The 16168-nt window shown below is 51.9% G+C and overlaps 2 protein-coding genes and 2 long non-coding RNA genes across 8 annotated transcripts; 2 read left to right on the top strand and 2 right to left on the bottom strand.

Moving 5' to 3' along the window:
- Positions 1-108: 108 nt before the first annotated feature.
- On the top strand, positions 109-4861 carry LOC121106546 (borealin). Of its 3 annotated transcripts, none has more exons than XR_005840950.2 (10): positions 109-259; positions 328-456; positions 754-794; positions 1833-1908; positions 2221-2357; positions 3036-3115; positions 3361-3459; positions 3647-3908; positions 4207-4293; positions 4675-4861. XR_005840950.2 is itself a non-coding variant. In XM_040650247.2 (10 exons), the coding sequence occupies exons 1-10, from the start codon at positions 178-180 to the stop codon at positions 4717-4719; spliced, it is 903 nt and encodes a 300-aa protein (XP_040506181.1). In that variant the 5' UTR covers positions 109-177; the 3' UTR covers positions 4720-4861. The 3 variants fall into 3 exon arrangements, 2 of the variants coding, with proteins under 2 accessions (XP_040506181.1, XP_046758426.1); XM_040650247.2 differs by having other exon boundaries at positions 3647-3773; XM_046902470.1 differs by having other exon boundaries at positions 3361-3447; positions 3647-3773.
- LOC121107238 lies at positions 4766-7823 on the bottom strand. Its single transcript, XR_006931809.1, has 2 exons — positions 5592-7823; positions 4766-5450 (listed from the first exon to the last, which is right to left on the bottom strand). It is a non-coding gene; the product is annotated as an uncharacterized LOC121107238 (long non-coding RNA).
- A 119-nt stretch (positions 7824-7942) lies between these two features.
- LOC121107213 (borealin) lies at positions 7943-12699 on the top strand. Of its 3 annotated transcripts, none has more exons than XR_005840951.2 (10): positions 7943-8093; positions 8162-8290; positions 8591-8631; positions 9672-9747; positions 10060-10196; positions 10875-10954; positions 11200-11298; positions 11486-11747; positions 12046-12132; positions 12513-12699. XR_005840951.2 is itself a non-coding variant. In XM_040650248.2 (10 exons), exons 1-10 carry the CDS (start codon positions 8012-8014, stop codon positions 12555-12557), a joined length of 903 nt encoding a protein of 300 aa, XP_040506182.1. In that variant the 5' UTR covers positions 7943-8011; the 3' UTR covers positions 12558-12699. The 3 variants fall into 3 exon arrangements, 2 of the variants coding, with proteins under 2 accessions (XP_040506182.1, XP_046758425.1); XM_040650248.2 differs by having other exon boundaries at positions 11486-11612; XM_046902469.1 differs by having other exon boundaries at positions 11200-11286; positions 11486-11612.
- Positions 12604-15661, bottom strand: LOC121107241. Its single transcript, XR_005840966.2, has 2 exons — positions 13410-15661; positions 12604-13288 (listed from the first exon to the last, which is right to left on the bottom strand). It is a non-coding gene; the product is annotated as an uncharacterized LOC121107241 (long non-coding RNA).
- Positions 15662-16168: the final 507 nt, after the last annotated feature.

Here is a 16168-nt window from a genome sequence, read left to right on the forward strand (position 1 = left end):
CCGCGCCGTGCGTCATCACACCGCGCCGGGTGCCGATTGGCTGCGCCGCCGCTCGCGGAGCTCTGATTGGACAGCAGGCGCGCGTCGGGCGGCGGTTGAACGCGGCGCGGGCGGTGCTGTGGCGCCGTGCGGGAGCAGGAGCGGGGCTCGGTGCGCTCGCGCCGTTCCTCGGCCCTCATGGCTCCTGCCCGCAGGAAGGCGGCCGCGGGCGCGCGCGGCAGGAAGCTGAGCGCCTTCCTGAAGGACTTCGACCGGGAGGGTAGGCCGCGGGCGGGCGCGCCGAGGCCCGGGCCCGAGCCGCGTCCGACGCCGCGTCCGTCCCCGCAGTGAGGAGCCGGGTCGAGCAGCTGCGGACGAACGGGGAGCGCCTGGTCAAGGAGATGGAGAACCTGTACGACGTGGAGCTCCTCCGGCTGCCCGCGGCGCTCCGCGAGATGAACTGGCTGGAGTTCTTCGGTACCGGCGGGGGGCGCGGGCGCGGGCGCGGGCGGGGCGGGCTTCCCCTGAAGCGGCGCTCGGAGGCCGTCGCTGAGGAGCGGTGGGACGCGGCGCGCGGGGCTCGCGCGAGCAGGACGCGGGTGGGCGCGGGCGGGTGCGCCGCCCCCTCTGCCCGGGGCCGCTCGCTCGCCGCCGGAACGCCTGCTGTGCGCTGCCCGCTGCTGCGGCGGCGTTACGGCGCACCTGCGTGTGTTGCGGGAGCTGTCCCGGCGACGTGCCGGAGTGACGCTTCCAAAGGAAATATCTTCTTTGTAGCTAAAGGGGGAAGCCAGAAAGTCGTGGAGGAGGCGGTGACGGTAGGTATCCAGCACAAATGGGAACCTTTCCCTCTTGCCTTGTGTGTTCGTGTAGGAGGCGAGCCGAAGGCTTTGTGTATCCGCAGGAGAGGAGCGCTGCTGCGATAGCGCGGGTTACGCACGCAGCTGCTGCGTTAAGACTTAGCAGGAGGAGATCCTGTGGTGTCCCCCGCAGGGCTTGCGTGCTCGCGCTGCTCCTTGCCTGACTTGCCAGGCCTGCTTAATTTCACGGACAATGTGAACAACGGGATTCTGTTGGTTTGAACGTTCCAGAAACTTTGAGGGGGAGAAAAGGAGAAGGGTGGGAGGAGGGAACCCGTGAAAACATCTCTCTGCCCATTGACAGATTCCCTGGGAAGAAGGCAGTGGAGGGAATGAAAGCATTAGCACCCTCGGGACTTTGAAGTAACTTCTGAGGCTCAAACCTTGCCACCAGACGGGTGTCCCAGCTGTGCTTTTAGGGCTTTCCTATATGTACAGCCTCCAGGGGTGGGCATGCTCTGGGCGGCCTTTGCCTGTATGCCCCTTGCAATCCTCTTAGCATTTTAACATTCTTCAGGGATGGTCACAAAACAAACAAACAAAAAAAAACCCTAAACACGATATGATTGCACTCTTGGCTGCTCCATCATCACACGCAGAGATCACCGTTGCCTAACGCACCAGCCCTTCTCTCCCACTGTCTATAAGGTTGCTCTGCTCCCCTGGAGTTGTTTTGCAGAGCCCTGTGCTGTGGGGGTTTGCTCCTAGGTCTCTGGAAGAGCATGCACCTTTCAGTAAGCTAAAGCATTGCTGTGGGGTGGAGCAGCAGGGAGTAGGTGAAGCGTGCTTGCAGCTGCCCAGCAAGGCATGCTGCCGCTGAAGGGCGCCGAGATCTATTATGTCCAGAGTAATGTGGAAGGACCTCGTTTGAGTACAACAGAGGAACGTAAAGATATTTTTGCTGTGAATGGTTATAAAGACTTTGCCTGCAACTTTGACTTATCGCAAACTCACGCTACTGATCATCCTGACAATATTATGACTTCTTAATCCTAGGCAGACTTGGGAATAACAGAAATAAACAAGCTAACAGCAGAACTTATCCAGACTCCTTTAAAAATCGTCACAAAAGGTCAGTAGTTAACATTCTGTGAATACTGATTTGGTTCTTAGCTACAGCCTTTGCTACATTTAAAGACGGGGACGTAATTCTCCCTTTACTCCTGCAACCTGAAGTACTTTTACGTGCTTTAATTAAAGCATTCTGAATAATTCACAGCCGTGTTCTCTTTACTGTTGTCGTCAGAATTCAGATTTTAGAAGCAAACTGTTGCCAAAAGAAGCTTGTAGTATATTTCCTTACCTTAGCTAATGGTCAGTTATGTCACGGTAGGGTTGTTTTTTTTTTTCTGTCAACTTGAACGATGCTTCCTCCTTTTCGTAGAAAAATCTAAACAGGGTATTGAAGCTACTGAAGAAGCAGCAGAGGTTCCTTTGCTTCCTCCAGCAAAGAAAGCGAAACACGATAGCCAGCTTCTGCTGGAGCAAGCAGCTGCAAGTACTAATCCAAGAAACGGAAAGGTGAGTTGCAGCTCTTTGTGATGGCTTTTGTTCCCAGGATATAAACTATGTAGTGAGGCGATGCTGATGCCTGTGGTGGGACAGCTGTGCAGGATGCCGTAAGGGTGACTTTGAAAAAGCTGTTGTTTCCTGAGCGTTCCGGTGACGCTGGAAGCTGGCTTTCACTGGCAGGTAGTGCTGTTACTTATGGCGAGCAAAGTGACTGTGCTGCGAGTTACCTCTGCGTTTATTCCTGTTGTACTTCTGCACATGAGAGTCTCCTCCTTCTCATCTGAGTGGGTGTATTCAGTGCTGCTGTATGTAGGGAGTGATATTCCCTAGAGCAGAACAGTCTGGGCCACGTTGAAATTATTTACCAATAATGCTTTTTGATTTTCTATTTTATGAATTTTGCTGTGGGCAACAGTAAACACGTGAGCCGTCCCGAGTCAGAGTAGAAGTTAACGAGGTCCGTTATCCTCCGGAAGTTCTACAGCTGAACTTTGGGGAAGAGATGTGAGAATAATACTCAAATGGGGGAGGTAATACTCAGAGATTTGTCCAGTGGCTTGTTTCAGGCTCTCGCGCTGCAGGAAGGAGCCTGCTGAGCCAAGCGTTTTGTATGGGAGCATTTGCTCAGTGCGGACTCGGCTGTCACGGGAGAAGGAAATGACTGACTTGGCAGCTAATGTGTTTCAGGTGAGGACGTCCACTAAGAAAGCACCAGTGTCCAGGAGCAGAAGAGCTCCTTCAGCAAGAGTGAAACGCGTGAGTAAAAGGTAACGGCAATGAGTTTTGTGGCAGGATTTCAGAAACAGAGAGTAAAGGCGCAGTGCTAACACAGCTGCTGAATGGGATGGCACGTGGCCTAGCAGGCTGGATGATGTAGGCATGCTGTGCTGTAGGGCGATCTGTGAGAACCTTGGGTTGTCTCATCTGAGCCTTTGGTAAGACAGTGCTTACGTATCTGTTAAAATTATTCTTCTGAGAGCAGGGCTCTACTTACATGCTTCCTTTTAAGCAGATCAAGCAAAAGCAGCTTTATCACTCCAGCTACCGGCAGAAATCTTGATCTCTGTGCTCGAGGAGGCGCCTCCATCGTCACGCCCAGGTTTGATTCGAGGTTTGTATTCTGTTGCATTTCTCTGTTAACTGCTTACACAGAGGAGTGCCTTGCTGCTTACTCCCTATATCTCAGTTGTCTATATGCAGAATATTTTCCAGCAGCGCTTTGAACGTGCAATGGAAGACTTTTTGTCCAAGTGCTTTAAGCAATTGCAATAAAATTCCTTACCTGTTGCTTTTTCCAGAGTTTTCAAGACGCCGGGTTTGCGCACACCCGCAGTAAATGAACGTGTTTACACCATCTCTGCTAACGGCAGCCCCCTTGCTGATGGCAATGATGTCTTCATTACCGTTCCTGTTGGAGGAGGGGAGGTAAAATCAAACTTGAGCCTGTAAAATCCGTGCAGCAAGGGGAGCCTGTACCTTCGTGGGGGCCTAATCAGTTTCAAGGGACTCCTGTACGTTCGTTCTCGCCCGCTTACTTGTGCCACCGCAGTTTATCGGGAGGTAAATGTTGCTTAAAAAGACGCTGAAGAAATTATGAGTCAGAAGCGGGAGCTGTTGGCTCTGATCTAAGCAGAATGCAGACTGTTGCTTTGCTGGGCTTTTAAGTAATGCTGAAAGTACCTTCTGCTCACGGCAGTGTGTTGGTACACCAAGGGCAGGTATGAGATGAGCTGGTCAAGCTGGATGTGGTTCTTGGCACGTATGTGGTCTCCTAATGTGCATGGAGTTTTATTTTTGCTGCTTCTAGCTGCTAAACAACCGGCAAACCTGAGATCTGTTGGTGTTTGGCTTGTTACAGAGCATTCGTTTAACAGCAAGTGATCTGACCAAGAAGAATCTTCTTCATCTCAATCCGGAGGCACGAGGCATTATGAAGAAGCTATCTGTAAGTCTGTTTCTTTCTTTCTTTCTTTTTTTCTTTTCTTTTCTTTCTTTTTTTTTTTTTTTTTTTTTTTTGTTCGAGACCTGAAGCTATAATGCAGCCTTGTCTCTGTCCTTAATTGTTGTCCGTAACTGTTGAGCTACTGAGCTGTAGCAGAAGCTTCTCATTTCAAGTCTTGTATCTTAGCTTCTACCACTGGTGAAGAAGCAGCATGAACTGGGAAGGGAAGGAGGGATAAAACTTCACACTTGTAGAAAAATAACTGTTGTCAGCATTTTGAAAAACTGAATCGAAACTAAAGGTGTCTTCTGCTTCAGGTGGAAATCGGAAGCGGCTGTGGGTTATAATCTCTTTGCCTGTTGATGAATTTCTCTTTCTTTCTAGGTTCGTCTTGCACAAGCTTGTAGCAGTGCAAAAACCCATAGGTGAAGGGCAGTGAATGTCAACACCTTTTGTAAACGTGGAACTACTCCTATAAGCTACGAGTACATTTTATTTGGTGTCTTACAATTCTGTGAGCATTCATTTAAACGAAATGAAATTAAAAAAAATAAAAAAATAAAGAAAACCAGCAAAGCAGTTGAAATCAGTGCTGTATAACTGACAACGCTGTTAATATTCAAACGTCCTTTTCCAGCTGTCAGCGTGATTCAGTTGCAGCTGGTATGAATCACAGCTACCTGGCAGCTAATAGCTAACCATATTCATCACCCAAATCCATTTCCCATTCTGTCTGAGCCCCGTGTGCCGCCAGGCAGTGGGTAAGCAGTAGTTCATTTCTCTGCAGTGTATTGCTTGTGCACACTACTAGAATCCCTTCTGCCCCTTCTGCCGTGTACGTGGCCGTTGTGTTTGGTTTAACCAAATAGGAACATCCCTCTGCTATTCAGTTCAGGTGTTTCGGGCAATGCAGGGAAGCTGATTCACTTCTTTATAGCAGAATCTCTCAGTGTAATGCTCCACAGGGGCGCTGAAGGTTCCGGGGGTGCACATTGGCGATTGAGGAGGAGGATGATGAGGCCCGAATGCCGCTGCCAGGCGTGTCACAGGAAGCTCTCATGGCTGCAGCGGCTGGGAGCGGGTGAGGGGCGGCTTTGCTGGTGTTTTGCCAGTGGACAGCGTCAGCACAAAGGTTGCAGGCAGCATTCAAAGAAGTGCATCTTAAGTTTAAAGGAATGCGATAATAAGCGAAACGATACAGCAAGAATAACACAGAACAAGACAATGCACCTAACAGTTACTGTGTAAGGTTAAGTACAGTAATTAAGGAATATACATTACCAGTTGCCCTCACACTTTACCATCGCCCAGATCTGTGGTCGCTGGGGAGCCCCAGTTGCAGTGAGGTTCTGGAGAGCCTGTTCCTGGCAGCTGGGAGCTCCTATGCAGTGCATCCACTCGTAGGTGAGGTCTCCACCCTTGCTGCAAGACGGTCCAGCCTTTATATGGCTTCATTCTCCCTTTGGATCCCACCGGACTTGAGGGTTGTGGTTGTCACTGACAGCATTCTTGTGACCGTGTCACCAGGGCTGCGTCCCCTTGAGCTACTGATGCTGCCACCGACCACTCAGTGTCCCAGCGGTGTCCGTGGCACCTGGCCTGTGGGGACTTTGGCCTCGTGGTGGCATTGTCTCCAGACAGAAGCTCCTTTGAAAACGCTGCAGTTTTGCCATGCTTAGGGGCTCTGTGTGATGTGGCACACGGCTGCGGTGGGGAATCCAACTGCAGCTACGGGGTGGCAGCAGGCTCGCCTGTGCCATGGTGGTTCCAGAGGGCTGGGCATCCCCAAGGGGATGACAGTGCTGCACTGCAGGGCTTGAGACGTGCGTCATTCTCGCTGCCCGAGCTTGATGCAGAGTACTGGCACTGGAAACCTGGCTGTGAGGAAATGGGGGGCAGGAGGAAGTTCAGGGGGAGATGCCAAGCTCCTTTGGGTGTCATAATTGTGAGGTGAATTATAATAATAATTGTGAATAATAATAATAATTGTGAGGTGAATAATAGTGAGAGTGTGAATAATTTGGGTCTTCGTCTGTGTCATCGTACGAGTTCCATTTTTGAAGGCCTCAGGGCTGTATACACAACAGTACCTGTTAATGATTGCACCGGTACCCTCCTGGGCAGCAATCACTATGTCGAATTCCATGTGCTTCAATGGTACAATTTTCTGTGTTTGTTGTAATCTCCAGCTAATCAATCTGCTAGCTTGATGTGTTAAATTCAGCGCTGCTGCAGTATCATTAGCTGATGCTGATCCTTGCCATCCAGCAGAGGCTACCACAGCTTGTGGCGGGAAGATGGCCATGGCATAGAACCACCAAGCAGCCCGTTTATGTCTGGCCAGAAATGTTTGCTGATTAGTTGATGTTTGTGGCAATTTGGAATGTATGGTACTGGGTATGTAGGGTCATCCCCAAATAATCATCTGGAGCAGCTGAAGGGTAGGTACGGCCGGCCATGCAGACCACACACATATGAAGACCCTCACAGTATTACATGCACAGAAGACTCATCAGGATCCTAATTCAAGGGTAAGAGAATGTTCTTAAGCCAGTTTTTGGGTGAAGCTCCTGGAAGAAGCAGTGATAGTAGGTATGCAATGGAAATTTAGAGTTCCTTTATAGAACTGTACATTCCAGCAGCACGCCACCCTATTTTATTGCATTCCCTTTCACTCTGTTCTTTTTCACTCGACTCTACTCCACCTCTTTTCATCGCATTCCGCTCCCATCCATTTCATTTCATTGCATTCCCTATGACTTCGCACCACTCTGCCTCATTCATCTCCACTATACCTCATTCTGTTTCATTTCTTTTCAGTGTGCTCACTCCCCCCTCCCTGCCCCCTGCTTGTCCGCCTCCCTTGCTTTGACCAGCTGTTCCTTGCTCAGCCTTGCTGGCTTCCTGCCTCTTCGTGGGGACAGAGTTCTTGCATTCTCCCAGAGATGTCCTTAGAGTTGTTGGCTCTGTTTGATTCCTATTTCTTTAAGGACCAGTTTCCAGGGGACCTCTCCCCCTGATTCTTTTGAAAGAGCTGGACAGCTGCACTTTTCTGCAGTTGGAGGGACTGACTGCTCTTTGCCAAGCCCTCAGGATCACAAACAGCCAGTACACAGTTGCTGCAGCCTGCACTGCCTCTCAGCTTAATTTCTGTAATGAGCTCACCAGCACTGGAGGGGCACCCGATGGGTTTCAGGGACACCCTGCAGATCTCGAGTCACCAAACTACTTGAGCAGGCACCCAGTGGCTCCGAATGACACCCAAAGGAGCTTGGCATCTCCCCCTGAACTTCCTCCTGCCCCCCATTTCCTCACAGCCAGGTTTCCAGTGCCAGTACTCTGCATCAAGCTCGGGCAGCGAGAACGATGCACGTCTCAAGCCCTGCAGTGCCCCGCCACGGGACGGTGCAGGTGCCGGTAGTAAGGCTCCGCGTCCCGCAGGCCCTCCAGCGCGTCGGCCAACGACGGGCAGCGCGGCCCGCGCCGCAGCAGCTCGCTCAGGCCCGGCTCCGCCGCCGCTCGCACAGCGGCCCGGGGGCGGTCGCCGCGCCGTGCGTCATCACACCGCGCCGGGTGCCGATTGGCTGCGCCGCCGCTCGCGGAGCTCTGATTGGACAGCAGGCGCGCGTCGGGCGGCGGTTGAACGCGGCGCGGGCGGTGCTGTGGCGCCGTGCGGGAGCAGGAGCGGGGCTCGGTGCGCTCGCGCCGTTCCTCGGCCCTCATGGCTCCTGCCCGCAGGAAGGCGGCCGCGGGCGCGCGCGGCAGGAAGCTGAGCGCCTTCCTGAAGGACTTCGACCGGGAGGGTAGGCCGCGGGCGGGCGCGCCGAGGCCCGGGCCCGAGCCGCGTCCGACGCCGCGTCCGTCCCCGCAGTGAGGAGCCGGGTCGAGCAGCTGCGGACGAACGGGGAGCGCCTGGTCAAGGAGATGGAGAACCTGTACGACGTGGAGCTCCTCCGGCTGCCCGCGGCGCTCCGCGAGATGAACTGGCTGGAGTTCTTCGGTACCGGCGGGGGGCGCGGGCGCGGGCGCGGGCGGGCGGGCGGGCTTCCCCTGAAGCGGCGCTCGGAGGCCGTCGCTGAGGAGCGGTGGGACGCGGCGCGCGGGGCTCGCGCGAGCAGGACGCGGGTGGGCGCGGGCGGGTGCGCCGCCCCCTCTGCCCGGGGCCGCTCGCTCGCCGCCGGAACGCCTGCTGTGCGCTGCCCGCTGCTGCGGCGGCGTTACGGCGCACCTGCGTGTGTTGCGGGAGCTGTCCCGGCGACGTGCCGGAGTGACGCTTCCAAAGGAAATATCTTCTTTGTAGCTAAAGGGGGAAGCCAGAAAGTCGTGGAGGAGGCGGTGACGGTAGGTATCCAGCACAAATGGGAACCTTTCCCTCTTGCCTTGTGTGTTCGTGTAGGAGGACGAGCCGAAGGCTTTGTGTATCCGCAGGAGAGGAGCGCTGCTGCGATAGCGCGGGTTACGCACGCAGCTGCTGCGTTAAGACTTAGCAGGAGGAGATCCTGTGGTGTCCCCCGCAGGGCTTGCGTGCTCGCGCTGCTCCTTGCCTGACTTGCCAGGCCTGCTTAATTTCACGGACAATGTGAACAACGGGATTCTGTTGGTTTGAACGTTCCAGAAACTTTGAGGGGGAGAAAAGGAGAAGGGTGGGAGGAGGGAACCCGTGAAAACATCTCTCTGCCCATTGACAGATTCCCTGGGAAGAAGGCAGTGGAGGGAATGAAAGCATTAGCACCCTCGGGACTTTGAAGTAACTTCTGAGGCTCAAACCTTGCCACCAGACGGGTGTCCCAGCTGTGCTTTTAGGGCTTTCCTATATGTACAGCCTCCAGGGGTGGGCATGCTCTGGGCGGCCTTTGCCTGTATGCCCCTTGCAATCCTCTTAGCATTTTAACATTCTTCAGGGATGGTCACAAAACAAACAAACAAAAAAAAACCCTAAACACGATATGATTGCACTCTTGGCTGCTCCATCATCACACGCAGGAGATCACCGTTGCCTAACGCACCAGCCCTTCTCTCCCACTGTCTATAAGGTTGCTCTGCTCCCCTGGAGTTGTTTTGCAGAGCCCTGTGCTGTGGGGGTTTGCTCCTAGGTCTCTGGAAGAGCATGCACCTTTCAGTAAGCTAAAGCATTGCTGTGGGGTGGAGCAGCAGGGAGTAGGTGAAGCGTGCTTGCAGCTGCCCAGCAAGGCATGCTGCCGCTGAAGGGCGCCGAGATCTATTATGTCCAGAGTAATGTGGAAGGACCTCGTTTGAGTACAACAGAGGAACGTAAAGATATTTTTGCTGTGAATGGTTATAAAGACTTTGCCTGCAACTTTGACTTATCGCAAACTCACGCTACTGATCATCCTGACAATATTATGACTTCTTAATCCTAGGCAGACTTGGGAATAACAGAAATAAACAAGCTAACAGCAGAACTTATCCAGACTCCTTTAAAAATCGTCACAAAAGGTCAGTAGTTAACATTCTGTGAATACTGATTTGGTTCTTAGCTACAGCCTTTGCTACATTTAAAGACGGGGACGTAATTCTCCCTTTACTCCTGCAACCTGAAGTACTTTTACGTGCTTTAATTAAAGCATTCTGAATAATTCACAGCCGTGTTCTCTTTACTGTTGTCGTCAGAATTCAGATTTTAGAAGCAAACTGTTGCCAAAAGAAGCTTGTAGTATATTTCCTTACCTTAGCTAATGGTCAGTTATGTCACGGTAGGGTTGTTTTTTTTTTTCTGTCAACTTGAACGATGCTTCCTCCTTTTCGTAGAAAAATCTAAACAGGGTATTGAAGCTACTGAAGAAGCAGCAGAGGTTCCTTTGCTTCCTCCAGCAAAGAAAGCGAAACACGATAGCCAGCTTCTGCTGGAGCAAGCAGCTGCAAGTACTAATCCAAGAAACGGAAAGGTGAGTTGCAGCTCTTTGTGATGGCTTTTGTTCCCAGGATATAAACTATGTAGTGAGGCGATGCTGATGCCTGTGGTGGGACAGCTGTGCAGGATGCCGTAAGGGTGACTTTGAAAAAGCTGTTGTTTCCTGAGCGTTCCGGTGACGCTGGAAGCTGGCTTTCACTGGCAGGTAGTGCTGTTACTTATGGCGAGCAAAGTGACTGTGCTGCGAGTTACCTCTGCGTTTATTCCTGTTGTACTTCTGCACATGAGAGTCTCCTCCTTCTCATCTGAGTGGGTGTATTCAGTGCTGCTGTATGTAGGGAGTGATATTCCCTAGAGCAGAACAGTCTGGGCCACGTTGAAATTATTTACCAATAATGCTTTTTGATTTTCTATTTTATGAATTTTGCTGTGGGCAACAGTAAACACGTGAGCCGTCCCGAGTCAGAGTAGAAGTTAACGAGGTCCGTTATCCTCCGGAAGTTCTACAGCTGAACTTTGGGGAAGAGATGTGAGAATAATACTCAAATGGGGGAGGTAATACTCAGAGATTTGTCCAGTGGCTTGTTTCAGGCTCTCGCGCTGCAGGAAGGAGCCTGCTGAGCCAAGCGTTTTGTATGGGAGCATTTGCTCAGTGCGGACTCGGCTGTCACGGGAGAAGGAAATGACTGACTTGGCAGCTAATGTGTTTCAGGTGAGGACGTCCACTAAGAAAGCACCAGTGTCCAGGAGCAGAAGAGCTCCTTCAGCAAGAGTGAAACGCGTGAGTAAAAGGTAACGGCAATGAGTTTTGTGGCAGGATTTCAGAAACAGAGAGTAAAGGCGCAGTGCTAACACAGCTGCTGAATGGGATGGCACGTGGCCTAGCAGGCTGGATGATGTAGGCATGCTGTGCTGTAGGGCGATCTGTGAGAACCTTGGGTTGTCTCATCTGAGCCTTTGGTAAGACAGTGCTTACGTATCTGTTAAAATTATTCTTCTGAGAGCAGGGCTCTACTTACATGCTTCCTTTTAAGCAGATCAAGCAAAAGCAGCTTTATCACTCCAGCTACCGGCAGAAATCTTGATCTCTGTGCTCGAGGAGGCGCCTCCATCGTCACGCCCAGGTTTGATTCGAGGTTTGTATTCTGTTGCATTTCTCTGTTAACTGCTTACACAGAGGAGTGCCTTGCTGCTTACTCCCTATATCTCAGTTGTCTATATGCAGAATATTTTCCAGCAGCGCTTTGAACGTGCAATGGAAGACTTTTTGTCCAAGTGCTTTAAGCAATTGCAATAAAATTCCTTACCTGTTGCTTTTTCCAGAGTTTTCAAGACGCCGGGTTTGCGCACACCCGCAGTAAATGAACGTGTTTACACCATCTCTGCTAACGGCAGCCCCCTTGCTGATGGCAATGATGTCTTCATTACCGTTCCTGTTGGAGGAGGGGAGGTAAAATCAAACTTGAGCCTGTAAAATCCGTGCAGCAAGGGGAGCCTGTACCTTCGTGGGGGCCTAATCAGTTTCAAGGGACTCCTGTACGTTCGTTCTCGCCCGCTTACTTGTGCCACCGCAGTTTATCGGGAGGTAAATGTTGCTTAAAAAGACGCTGAAGAAATTATGAGTCAGAAGCGGGAGCTGTTGGCTCTGATCTAAGCAGAATGCAGACTGTTGCTTTGCTGGGCTTTTAAGTAATGCTGAAAGTACCTTCTGCTCACGGCAGTGTGTTGGTACACCAAGGGCAGGTATGAGATGAGCTGGTCAAGCTGGATGTGGTTCTTGGCACGTATGTGGTCTCCTAATGTGCATGGAGTTTTATTTTTGCTGCTTCTAGCTGCTAAACAACCGGCAAACCTGAGATCTGTTGGTGTTTGGCTTGTTACAGAGCATTCGTTTAACAGCAAGTGATCTGACCAAGAAGAATCTTCTTCATCTCAATCCGGAGGCACGAGGCATTATGAAGAAGCTATCTGTAAGTCTGTTTCTTTCTTTCTTTCTTTTTTTCTTTTCTTTTCTTTCTTTTTTTTTTTTTTTTTTTTTTTGTTCGAGACCTGAAGCTATAATGCAGCCTTGTCTCTGTCCTTAATTGTTGTCCGTAACTGTTGAGCTACTGAGCTGTAGCAGAAGCTTCTCATTTCAAGTCTTGTATCTTAGCTTCTACCACTGGTGAAGAAGCAGCATGAACTGGGAAGGGAAGGAGGGATAAAACTTCACACTTGTAGAAAAATAACTGTTGTCAGCATTTTGAAAAACTGAATCGAAACTAAAGGTGTCTTCTGCTTCAGGTGGAAATCGGAAGCGGCTGTGGGTTATAATCTCTTTGCCTGTTGATGAATTTCTCTTTCTTTCTAGGTTCGTCTTGCACAAGCTTGTAGCAGTGCAAAAACCCATAGGTGAAGGGCAGTGAATGTCAACACCTTTTGTAAACGTGGAACTACTCCTATAAGCTACGAGTACATTTTATTTGGTGTCTTACAATTCTGTGAGCATTCATTTAAACGAAATGAAATTAAAAAAAATAAAAAAATAAAGAAAACCAGCAAAGCAGTTGAAATCAGTGCTGTATAACTGACAACGCTGTTAATATTCAAACGTCCTTTTCCAGCTGTCAGCGTGATTCAGTTGCAGCTGGTATGAATCACAGCTACCTGGCAGCTAATAGCTAACCATATTCATCACCCAAATCCATTTCCCATTCTGTCTGAGCCCCGTGTGCCGCCAGGCAGTGGGTAAGCAGTAGTTCATTTCTCTGCAGTGTATTGCTTGTGCACACTACTAGAATCCCTTCTGCCCCTTCTGCCGTGTACGTGGCCGTTGTGTTTGGTTTAACCAAATAGGAACATCCCTCTGCTATTCAGTTCAGGTGTTTCGGGCAATGCAGGGAAGCTGATTCACTTCTTTATAGCAGAATCTCTCAGTGTAATGCTCCACAGGGGCGCTGAAGGTTCCGGGGGTGCACATTGGCGATTGAGGAGGAGGATGATGAGGCCCGAATGCCGCTGCCAGGCGTGTCACAGGAAGCTCTCATGGCTGCAGCGGCTGGGAGCGGGTGAGGGGCGGCTTTGCTGGTGTTTTGCCAGTGGACAGCGTCAGCACAAAGGTTGCAGGCAGCATTCAAAGAAGTGCATCTTAAGTTTAAAGGAATGCGATAATAAGCGAAACGATACAGCAAGAATAACACAGAACAAGACAATGCACCTAACAGTTACTGTGTAAGGTTAAGTACAGTAATTAAGGAATATACATTACCAGTTGCCCTCACACTTTACCATCGCCCAGATCTGTGGTCGCTGGGGAGCCCCAGTTGCAGTGAGGTTCTGGAGAGCCTGTTCCTGGCAGCTGGGAGCTCCTATGCAGTGCATCCACTCGTAGGTGAGGTCTCCACCCTTGCTGCAAGACGGTCCAGCCTTTATATGGCTTCATTCTCCCTTTGGATCCCACCGGACTTGAGGGTTGTGGTTGTCACTGACAGCATTCTTGTGACCGTGTCACCAGGGCTGCGTCCCCTTGAGCTACTGATGCTGCCACCGACCACTCAGTGTCCCAGCGGTGTCCGTGGCACCTGGCCTGTGGGGACTTTGGCCTCGTGGTGGCATTGTCTCCAGACAGAAGCTCCTTTGAAAACGCTGCAGTTTTGCCATGCTTAGGGGCTCTGTGTGATGTGGCACACGGCTGCGGTGGGGAATCCAACTGCAGCTACGGGGTGGCAGCAGGCTCGCCTGTGCCATGGTGGTTCCAGAGGGCTGGGCATCCCCAAGGGGATGACAGTGCTGCACTGCAGGGCTTGAGACGTGCGTCATTCTCGCTGCCCGAGCTTGATGCAGAGTACTGGCACTGGAAACCTGGCTGTGAGGAAATGGGGGGCAGGAGGAAGTTCAGGGGGAGATGCCAAGCTCCTTTGGGTGTCATAATTGTGAGGTGAATTATAATAATAATTGTGAATAATAATAATAATTGTGAGGTGAATAATAGTGAGAGTGTGAATAATTTGGGTCTTCGTCTGTGTCATCGTACGAGTTCCATTTTTGAAGGCCTCAGGGCTGTATACACAACAGTACCTGTTAATGATTGCACCGGTACCCTCCTGGGCAGCAATCACTATGTCGAATTCCATGTGCTTCAATGGTACAATTTTCTGTGTTTGTTGTAATCTCCAGCTAATCAATCTGCTAGCTTGATGTGTTAAATTCAGCGCTGCTGCAGTATCATTAGCTGATGCTGATCCTTGCCATCCAGCAGAGGCTACCACAGCTTGTGGCGGGAAGATGGCCATGGCATAGAACCACCAAGCAGCCCGTTTATGTCTGGCCAGAAATGTTTGCTGATTAGTTGATGTTTGTGGCAATTTGGAATGTATGGTACTGGGTATGTAGGGTCATCCCCAAATAATCATCTGGAGCAGCTGAAGGGTAGGTACGGCCGGCCATGCAGACCACACACATATGAAGACCCTCACAGTATTACATGCACAGAAGACTCATCAGGATCCTAATTCAAGGGTAAGAGAATGTTCTTAAGCCAGTTTTTGGGTGAAGCTCCTGGAAGAAGCAGTGATAGTAGGTATGCAATGGAAATTTAGAGTTCCTTTATAGAACTGTACATTCCAGCAGCACGCCACCCTATTTTATTGCATTCCCTTTCACTCTGTTCTTTTTCACTCGACTCTACTCCACCTCTTTTCATCGCATTCCGCTCCCATCCATTTCATTTCATTGCATTCCCTATGACTTCGCACCACTCTGCCTCATTCATCTCCACTATACCTCATTCTGTTTCATTTCTTTTCAGTGTGCTCACTCCCCCCTCCCTGCCCCCTGCTTGTCCGCCTCCCTTGCTTTGACCAGCTGTTCCTTGCTCAGCCTTGCTGGCTTCCTGCCTCTTCGTGGGGACAGAGTTCTTGCATTCTCCCAGAGATGTCCTTAGAGTTGTTGGCTCTGTTTGATTCCTATTTCTTTAAGGACCAGTTTCCAGGGGACCTCTCCCCCTGATTCTTTTGAAAGAGCTGGACAGCTGCACTTTTCTGCAGTTGGAGGGACTGACTGCTCTTTGCCAAGCCCTCAGGATCACAAACAGCCAGTACACAGTTGCTGCAGCCTGCACTGCCTCTCAGCTTAATTTCTGTAATGAGCTCACCAGCACTGGAGGGGCACCCGATGGGTTTCAGGGACACCCTGCAGATCTCGAGTCACCAAACTACTTGAGCAGGCACCCAGTGGCTCCGAATGACACCCAAAGGAGCTTGGCATCTCCCCCTGAACTTCCTCCTGCCCCCCATTTCCTCACAGCCAGGTTTCCAGTGCCAGTACTCTGCATCAAGCTCGGGCAGCGAGAACGATGCACGTCTCAAGCCCTGCAGTGCCCCGCCACGGGACGGTGCAGGTGCCGGTAGTAAGGCTCCGCGTCCCGCAGGCCCTCCAGCGCGTCGGCCAACGACGGGCAGCGCGGCCCGCGCCGCAGCAGCTCGCTCAGGCCCGGCTCCGCCGCCGCTCGCACAGCGGCCCGGGGGCGGTCGCCGCGCCGTGCGTCATCACACCGCGCCGGGTGCCGATTGGCCTGCTAGCCGCCGCTCGCGGAGCTCTGAGTTGGAAAGCAGGGCGCGTCGGGCCGGCGGTTTGGACGCTGAGCGGGCGGTGGTGGCGCCAGTAGCGGGAGCAGCCCTGGTGCTCGGTCCTCGCGCCGTCAGTGGCCCTGCCCTCAAGCCCGGTGGGGCCGCGGGAGAATGAAGCCTAAAAGGCTGGACCGGCAGAAGGGTGGAGACCTCACCTACGCGCGGGCGCCCGGCCGAGGAGCTCCCAGCTGCCGGAACGGCGCGTCCGTCCCTCACTGAGGAGCCGGGGCTCCCAGCTGCGGACAGAACTGGGCGCCTGGTCAAGTGAGAGGGCAACTGTAACGTGGAGCTCCTCCGGCTGCCCGCGGCCTCCGCGAGTAACTGGGTGCAGTTCTTGGTCCGGGGGGGGCGCGGGGCGGGCGCGGGCGGGGCGCATTCCCCTGAAGCGTCGGAGGCCGTC

Source organism: Gallus gallus, chromosome 19 (genome assembly GCF_016699485.2).
Source record: "Gallus gallus isolate bGalGal1 chromosome 19, bGalGal1.mat.broiler.GRCg7b, whole genome shotgun sequence".
Classification (NCBI taxonomy): domain Eukaryota; kingdom Metazoa; phylum Chordata; class Aves; order Galliformes; family Phasianidae; genus Gallus; species Gallus gallus.